Source organism: Centruroides sculpturatus, unplaced genomic scaffold (genome assembly GCF_000671375.1).
Source record: "Centruroides sculpturatus isolate CEXI.00-Female unplaced genomic scaffold, Cexi_2.0 scaffold1019, whole genome shotgun sequence".
Lineage (NCBI taxonomy): Eukaryota > Metazoa > Arthropoda > Arachnida > Scorpiones > Buthidae > Centruroides > Centruroides sculpturatus.
The window spans coordinates 45,558-55,599 of NW_019385301.1; the positions used below are offsets into that span (position 1 = coordinate 45,558).

The 10,042-nt window shown below is 25.6% G+C and overlaps 1 protein-coding gene across 1 annotated transcript in view; it reads left to right on the plus strand.

The window, feature by feature from the left end:
• Positions 1-2,127: 2,127 nt before the first annotated feature.
• LOC111637372 overlaps positions 2,128-10,042 on the plus strand; it is a 105,866-nt gene continuing 97,951 nt past the window's right edge. Inside the window, exon 1 of the mRNA XM_023382843.1 lies at positions 2,128-2,360. Within this exon, the coding sequence (XP_023238611.1) occupies positions 2,300-2,360 (61 nt within the window). The 5' untranslated portion in view covers positions 2,128-2,299. The remainder of the gene's footprint in view (positions 2,361-10,042) is intronic.

The following is a 10,042-nucleotide window of genomic DNA, read 5'->3' on the forward strand; positions in this document are numbered from 1 at the left end:
ATGTTTTTACAATACAATACATCGGAATATTTTGATGTTTTGTTAATAGCATCACTGTATGATGTGTTTTGAAAACTGAAGTAATTATGGATTTTTTAAAATGGTAGCCGTAGTTTGGCTGTGCAATGTTTCACCTCTGTTTAAAGATAATTTTTTATTTTCTCCATTTTCCTGGGAAACTAGGATAAGCATAATTTCACTCCCTGATATCTTAATCACAGGCGTAAAGAAATCACACTCGTGTCCCGTGCCTAATTCTAATTTTATTCGAATAGTGTCAAATTATTTTTTTAATAAAAAACATATCACAGTATTAAAGATTTCTTAGTAAATGTATAGAAAATTAATTTAGATACACATCAAATGTAATTTGTGTATTAAATGAATTTTTTTATATATTTTATTGTCATTGAATTTTCAGTAATATATTCAGAACATTTTCCCAAAACACTTTTAGATAAGATATATGAATAATATGCGGAAGAAATTTATAGTCTATTGTGATAAAAATTCTAAATTAAAAAGAAAACTATAATTTCAGATTTATAGATTGTGCCAAATTGGAAATCTTTTCGAAGAACTGGCTAAAATGTTGTGCTATAGTTCACAGAGAAGTTAAATGTAGCGTGTTAGCGCTCGTATATCGCTTCAAGATATTTACCACAGTGGTAGAAAAAAGTCAGGAATTTTATACCATAATTTAAGCAGTTTCTTTACTTTTACACAACAAAATTAATCTTTAACTAGTTCTTAAAATCTCTGAGGATACGTGTTTGAAAAGTAATGTCTTGTTTCTGGGTTATCGATTCGTACCTAAAAGATACGTAAATGAGATCATAACCTAAATTTTACTCCAATGAGTTATTGTAAAAGTGTTTGTATTATTTTATTAAATATTTTAAAGAATGAATAAATTTTATATGAAAATTTTGTATTTAAAAATTTTCTAATAATAATAACTAAGCTGTGATTTATTTGAATAAACTTTCAACAGCCGAGACAATCAAAACCATATTATTCAATGTATTTGATGAGCATGACATATAATGACCATTTATCTTATACAATATCATATTTTTATTCATAAATTATATTTGAATATTTAGGAAAATTTACTTTTATCAAAGTTAATAAGATATAATATTGAAAAATCTTTATTATTTTATGTGGTTTAAAAAATATTGAAATGTATTTAATATTTAACATCGTACTTTTTTTTTTAAATTATTCAAGAATACAATACTCTGATATTCTGGATTCTAGATTCTAGAATGTAACTAACACGATTCGTGTATTATTGGTTTGCGTCGCGAATTTCGATTTGACCAATTAATTTAAAATTAACATTTTGAATCGTTGAATTGGCCAATGAGAGAGTTCGTGTCGTGTATCTCTATATGGCTTCCATCATTGAAAATTGCTTAGCCCTTGTAATGTTGAAATGTTTATACATTATTAAGTCACTATAACGATATTTAATTTCTGTTCTGAAATATTAATTAAATAATAGCAAATAAATTTGAAGGTTAGCTGATTTATTTATAATTAAAAATAAATTAATTAAAAATAAAAATAAAGAAATCGTCATCAAATAATATGACGTCATTTTTTTATGTTTTCAGTTTAAATTTTATAAGTACAAAAAAATTCTGATGCTCTATTTCTTTAGAATAAATGTATTAAATTAACTCTTTTAAAAGAATTTGTAAAACAGAAATTAAGTTAATCAATTAAAATAAATCACAGTCAAACGAAGACAGAAAATGGCGCCATCTACCGGATGATGTAAAATTCGATAAAAATAAATAAAAATTTTGTAATAAAAAAATATACATAATTCTCTTTTCAATTATTTGTTAAAATATGATAGTTATGGATATAAATGTGATTTGATTTTAATTCTATTGAATGAAGGGGGAATAAAATTATATGAATCTGATAAGAAGTTTATAATTATCAGAAACTCAATTTGTGTACTTGAAGTTGTGTTGTATAGTTGCTAAGATGGCATATTATTATTGATTTGAGTTTGTTTATTGGTTTCCAGGGAAACCGTGGCTGAAACATAGATCTATTTTATTTGGCATAAGAATATGTTAGCGCTTCTCGACGAGCATAAGGCTAACTGATCGAACTTTCGGTTACTCAATTTTGAATCGTCTGCATTTCATCCCGTTTCCAAGGTAACTTGCACGCAACACGTGTTAGCTACGTCACCAATTCCCAGCAGCCCCCGTGCCGAGGGACCTACGATGTGTTTGAATATCAAATGAAACTTTTCTGAGAAAATTTTTGTCAAATGGACCGTTTTCTGTGGATTATGAATTACATTCTCTACTTTTCACTTCTCACTGTGTTAAGTATGTATTATTATTATTTTTTAAAATTATTGCGTACAAAATGTTAAAAATTACAATTATATGATTTAAATTTAGAAAATATCCCTCAGTTTTAACTATATTTCCCTAATTTTCCTGACACGTTTTATTTCAAAGAAAAAATTAGGGAAATTACTCATCCAATTTTTTTTCTTTGAAGGAGCAATCAATTAGGAAAATTATTTATTTAATTAAGGAATACTCATTCAGTGAAGCATTGCTAAATAGGGAAATATAATTTCCTTTAATATATTTTCAAAAAGTTATAAATACATCCAAGAACATAAATAATAATTAATTAATTATATTTAATAAAGTTAAAATTTGCATTATTAATGTAATTAATATAAATTTTATTAAAATTTCGGATAATTCTGTTACTGTTTTTCCCTAATTCGACGATTTTTCCCATCATTAAAATCAGTTTTATTAATTAAATATCACGAGACTTTTTAAAATATTAATTACTGTTTTATTATACATAATTAATAATGCAATTAATAAATTATTATTTAATTATCATCAAATAAACGCATATATTTTTCTCTTTTAGTACTGTACAGTACAGTACATTAAACAATTCTAATAAATAAATATATAGTAAAACTATTTTTAGTAAAAAGAAATATATTTAATAAGGTATCAAAATGTGCGATTAAGATAAATAAATGGCATAAATCTATTACAGATAGATTTGAATGAGATAAATAAATGAAAAGATTGATTTTTCTTTTCTTTGCTGCTTTCATAATGAAGGACGATTGATTTTTATGTTTCATTTTTTTTCTTTCATTTTTTTTCTGTTAAAAAAAGCAAAAAACAAAGCCATTTTAAAACTATATTAACCATTCAACTATGCAAACAAATATGAAATGAGTTATATACAGTATATGTTACTAAAAATTACAATATTTCTGCGGAAATTAGAAACTAACCTTATACATACATTGTTAAAAATGGTTCTGGAGATTTTTTATAGCCTTATTTCACTTTATTATTGATACTTTCCTTTTACATGTTATTTTATAAAAAGTTCGTTTCGTGCTTTAAACTAATTGCTTTAAGATTATACTCATTACATTCTAAAATTTCTATATTTTAATGTCAATCGCGCTATTATATATATTTTTTTAATTTATAAAATTCTGAAATTTAATCTATAATGCAATTACTTTTATAGCTTAAAACTTTTATACATTTAATAAGTTTTTAAAAATTTTATTTAGTTTTATTAATATTTTATGCTAATTTGTTTAATTGTAATGGTTTTGCCTATTGAATTTTGATTCTTATTGATTCTTGTAAGTTACAATAAACGAAAGTATGAAATAATTGCCTAATCAATCAAAAGCCTATAAAAATTATAAAACAGTGACTGAATTTAAATATTAAAAAACACTCTGTATAATGTATTTTTTATGGTTTGGTTTCCTTTTATTATTATTATTATTCAAAGGTCATACAGGTTATATGAAACTTTAACTGGAGGGGTGAAAACTAATTTTTTTTTTAATATTTAATTCTGCATATAATTTTTAAAATGCTTAATTTATGTTTAAATTTGTAAAATAAAGTTAAATATTATGTCGTTTTTACTTAATTCATAATAAATATATCATTTTTATGTATTTTTTAAGCAATGAAATTAATTATTTCAGTGTTTTATTTAAAAAATAATTATTAATTATAGAAATTTTCTATTAATTGAAATAAAAATCGAAAATATTTTGTTTGTGAAAATTTCTATCCAGTCGTTTAACTCTAATAGAAACAGAAAGCCATCTGACATCCGAATTTTTAGCATATTATAATAAAATTATAGTTTACTTGAACTATATTAAATATATAAAAAAAGAATATTGACTGTTCCTGACAAAATTCATCTTGTAATTATCGGTAAAGGTTAGCGAGAATTTTATGTATATGACATTTATGAATTAAATTAAAAATTTTCGATTTAAAAGTAAATATTAAAAATAAAATTTGTATTTATCGTTTCTTTATAGCCATGAGTTTGGTATTTAATTAAATTTTGTTTTGTCGTTTCTATTATAGTTTAAAATGAAAATTTTAAACTATAATAGAAAGTAATAATGATTCTGTATTTTAATTCATTTAAATATAAAATTGTGAATATATCAATCAAGAATTTTTATTGTATTTCTATTAAGAATTTTACTCTTCAGATATCTCGCAAAATCCCCCACAACTTTTATAAAAAAAAATCAATATCAATTTTATAAGTAACATAAATATTTAATGAAAATTAAATTTTTGTTAAAATAAGAAGAAAATTTTGGAAAATATTATAATTTAAAATTAAATTTTTACGTTTCATTGAGCTGGAAAATAGGAAAAATGTTTATCAAATTCCTTCAGATGCTGTTTTTTCAATAGTTATACACATCTGACAGTAAATGAGTTTTCATTTTCTCGGTTCAATAAAGCCAGAACTGGAATTATTTGTATTGTATTTTTTATACTTAAAAGATAAGTTATGTTATAAATTACACAAAGCTATTAAGTCATTTCAAAGTATATAATAATTTTAGATAATTCCGTGTTATTTTATTGTCATTAGATGTTCACGATGCATGAAATAAAATGAAATTTCATGAAAATATAAGTTATTAAATAACTTGAAATTGTTGTTATGATGTTGTTAGTAGAAAAAAAGAGTTTTTCCATGTTATTTTCAAAATTTTGCTTCAATTAATAATTACACATTATTGAATTACCCTTGAAAAATGCTTCTGGTATCTACAAATAAAATACTTAAACATTGTATCTAAGCCTTTTTATGTATCTGATATTACCGGATAATTTTTTCAATCGATCATTTTTTTTCGAATTATTTTAAAATTGCGAACTATTTTTCGCATATAATTTATAATTTGGGAACTTTAAGATTAGAATATGATCTGAGCTAAACTAAATGTTTGTGTATCATGCAAACCAATAATGTCTGTTTGGAAATTCATATGCCTCATTGCTGCGGAAACGATCGGCAATTATTCGTTTCCAAAGCATTCTCGAGAAGTTCAGCATACTCGAAAATTCTGACCCTTGATTATACTATAACACAGTAGTGTTTAATATACTAGCAAATGATTTGCTTAGTATCAAGGAAATTTACTTTTAACAGGCGTAACGTAAGTAAAAGAAGTTTGTTATGAGACATTAAAAAGGATAGATAATTATGTTTTGTTTAATTCTGTTACCATATTTTAATTCTACGACTTTCCACGACTAATTCCACGACGAATAGTAAATAGATTTAAAATATTTCGAAATTCTACAATTACAGTGGAACCTCGGTATACGTCTGCTTTAGAATACGTCCTGTTTGGACGAAACAAATTTTGCTCGGTATACGACTTTTATTCGGTATACGACTTAATTCAATTATACGCGCCATCTATGAACAAGTAGCACTATCGGTGTACTACACCAGACTAGACGTTCGCGGTGCCACGGTTTATAACTTTGTTAAATTTCTTCTGATTTTAATTTGTAAGTATCATTTTATTATTTTTATTAATCATGAATTGCAAAAGGGCAAATGAAAAATAAAAAAGTGACTAGAATCACAACGGAACTGAAAAAGAGATTGTTGAGAAATATGAAGGTGGCAGGCGTGTTCGAGATTTAACTGTTGCATTCCGTATTCCGAGAACGACGATATCGACAATCGTGAAAAATAAAGACGTTATTAAATTTGCTAACGTTACGAAAGGGGTTAAATCAATTTCTAAACAGAGATCGAAGACATTAGATCATGTCGAGAAATTGCTGTTGTTTTGGATAACTGAAAAACAGTGTGCCGGCGACAGCGTATCGGAAGAAATTCTTTGCTAGAAAGTTAAAAGGATACATACTGATCTCATGAAAAATCAAGCAGAAACGAGTAAGGAAAGCGAGGTGTTTAAAGCCAGCCATTTTTTTTACATGAGAACGGATTAATCATTTTTACATTACTTCTTATGGAAAAGGTTGGTTTGGTATACGTCCTATTCGGTATAAGTCCAAACACCAGGAACGGATTAAGGTCGTATACCGAGGTTCCATTGTATATGAAAAAAGATGTAATTTAAATGTGTCTTGCAGGACTCTATATACATACGTACATACTTTAATCCGGAAAAATCTTTCTGCGAACTTTCTTTGATGAACATAAAAAGAACGGAAGTATTATACTTGAACGTTGTCAAAGAAAATCAAGAAATTAATCACTTTTGGGAGAGTATTTTCTCTACAAAAACTTTCGCTTTTTATATGTTTGAATCTAATTTATTATTAAATTCCTTATTACTGACAGATAATTTTTGTTTTTTAATATTCCAGGTCATTTTGTTCTATATTTTTCATTTCTATTTTATTATATTATTCAATAAAAATTATTTTTGCATGCAATTCACTTTTGTCATTCTAATTATCATTAGGAGAATAAGGCAATAATAGTCTATAATAAATATAATTAATAGCACAAAATGAAAAATAGAAAATTAAGAAAGAAAGAAGAATCATCATAATTTTATATTTAAATTATAATTAATTAAGTTGGATTAATATCATCGTCATCATGAAATATATAATTTACTGATTATGAATTAAACTCTGATTTGTATGTCTTGTATTCATTTTTACTTTCTCGACTGTTATGTATAACAAAGGAAAAGTATGGCGCTAGATCAAAAAATGACCTCCAAGATTTTTACATTTTTGGACATGGGATACTTTGAAACACAGAGAAATGCAAAATAATCAGGGGTAATTTCTATATATATGGATTTAGTTTGTGGGAACACGGATTTTTTCACCCTCTTTGAAGCTTAATAACTCCGGTGCTTTTTGTCGAAAATTTCTGAACTTTTGCAGGAGATTTGTTTATTAGGTGGATTGATGCTATTAAATTTTGATTATTAAAGGTCAAGGGGATGGGGAGATAAAGGTGGTCCGGTAGGGTCAGACTTAATGATGATTTTACTCGTTATTAGAATTTAAAATTTTTTTATAAAATCCATTCCTACCCTCAAAATTAAGCTTTCTGCCATTTTATATTTAAAAATATGAAAAAAGATGTAATTTAAATGTGTCTTGCAGGACTCTATATACATACGTACATACTTTAATCCGGAAAAATCTTTCTGCGAACTTTCTTTGATGAACATAAAAAGAACGGAAGTATTATACTTGAACGTTGTCAAAGAAAATCAAGAAATTAATCACTTTTGGGAGAGTATTTTCTCTACAAAAACTTTCGCTTTTTATATGTTTGAATCTAATTTATTATTAAATTCCTTATTACTGACAGATAATTTTTGTTTTTTAATATTCCAGGTCATTTTGTTCTATATTTTTCATTTCTATTTTATTATATTATTCAATAAAAATTATTTTTGCATGCAATTCACTTTTGTCATTCTAATTATCATTAGGAGAATAAGGCAATAATAGTCTATAATAAATATAATTAATAGCACAAAATGAAAAATAGAAAATTAAGAAAGAAGAATCATCATAATTTTATATTTAAATTATAATTAATTAAGTTGGATTAATATCATCGTCATCATGAAATATATAATTTACTGATTATGAATTAAACTCTGATTTGTATGTCTTGTATTCATTTTTACTTTCTCGACTGTTATGTATAACAAAGGAAAAGTATGGCGCTAGATCAAAAAATGACCTCCAAGATTTTTACATTTTTGGACATGGGATACTTTGAAACACAGAGAAATGCAAAATAATCAGGGGTAATTTCTATATATATGGATTTAGTTTGTGGGAACACGGATTTTTTCACCCTCTTTGAAGCTTAATAACTCCGGTGCTTTTTGTCGAAAATTTCTGAACTTTTGCAGGAGATTTGTTTATTAGGTGGATTGATGCTATTAAATTTTGATTATTAAAGGTCAAGGGGATGGGGAGATAAAGGTGGTCCGGTAGGGTCAGACTTAATGATGATTTTACTCGTTATTAGAATTTAAAATTTTTTTATAAAATCCATTCCTACCCTCAAAATTAAGCTTTTTTGCCATTTTATAATAGTTAAAAATATAAAAAGTTAAATAAAATGTCATAACAGATGGCTTCACCTAATGTTACCGGGAAAGTTAAGCAACTAATTGCTGGATTTTTTAGTTATGACTAACTTATAATTTAATTAATAATTTATAATATAGGATTAATTTGGCTGCAATTTGAAAAAAAATTGTACACCTATAAATTTCCACTGTTTATCCTTAATCTCAATCTCGAGAACGGAGTTAGATAGATGAAAGACGAAACCAGATATAGAAACCTTAAGGGTCGGAGGCCTCAATTAACTATATACGATGAATTTCCGATGCTAATCGGAAATCATGTTATTTCAATTCAAAAATTTTCCCCGAAAGATGCTAGATAGATGAACTTTTGTTAAAGGCTCTATTGTTAAAGAAAAGTATGATGTACAGGGGCAAGCCACTACTAATTTGAGGTGGAGAGAATATATTTTAAATTAAATAAATTTAAAATGTGATTAAAAATTGCAACCCGACATTGTGACAATGTCTCAATAAATAATCGCTCATTCATTTAAAGTTAATCAAATTTTAATTTTCTTACCACTTAATCCTTTAATAAGAGTTGATTATTAAAAAAATATGAATTTTCCTTAAATTATGGAGCCTTTCATCCAAAATATATTCATAATTTAATTAATATTATCTTATCGATCACGAGTAATGTCCCAGTTTTTTATGGTCTTTATAAATAGAAAAACTTAGAACAATTTATTATACTAAAAGGAATTTACATCATACTTAATGTATTGCGATAATGAACCTACTAACACGAGGACAAGAACTTTCACAAATACTAAATATTCAAAATGTTGTTTTTTTTAAGTGTTAAAGGAAACTAAAGTGTAAAGATTCATAGTTTTTTATTTTGAATGTTGCTAAGATCTAATAAAAATGAAGATGTTAAATGTATGGGAATGAGATCCAAATTAACTGTTTATTTTACTGGATGCTTATTTTGTATTCTCTCTGATAGAATCTTGATATTCAAATTTTTAAAGCAGAAAAGTCTTTTCTTTATATAAACTTTGTTAAATGCCTTTTGGACATTTATTATTAATACCATTCTGTCTCTGTAATCTCTGTAAACAGTTCAGCAGTTTTAATTCGTTTCACGCATAAAATTTTTATAAAATGCCTTTAAAAATTTTGGTGTACTCTTTTAACATTGTTTATTTTTCCTTGATTACTTTTTTAAAAGTCGTCAATAAATATCTATAAAAATAAATCTAAAATCCTTAAAAATATGGTAAAAGTTAGTTATTAAATCTTATGTTATTGTTATAAATCTTTTTTGCGAGTTTAAAATTTTAAGTTACTTGATTTCTTATTAATCTAAATTCAGTTTAATTTATTGTTTTACATTAATTTAAAACATATTTATATTCGTATTTTATAATATAATTCTGAATTAATTATATAATAATTTTAAATATACAGTAGATCCCCCTATAAAACCGTTTCCTATAGTTATGATTCCTATAAAAATTGTGGCAGTATCCGTAAACAACGGTAAAAATAACTCCTATAATACGTAAAACGTCATCGGGCAGCCGAACTACTTTCCCGCCGTCCGTAGCGCCACGCTACGGA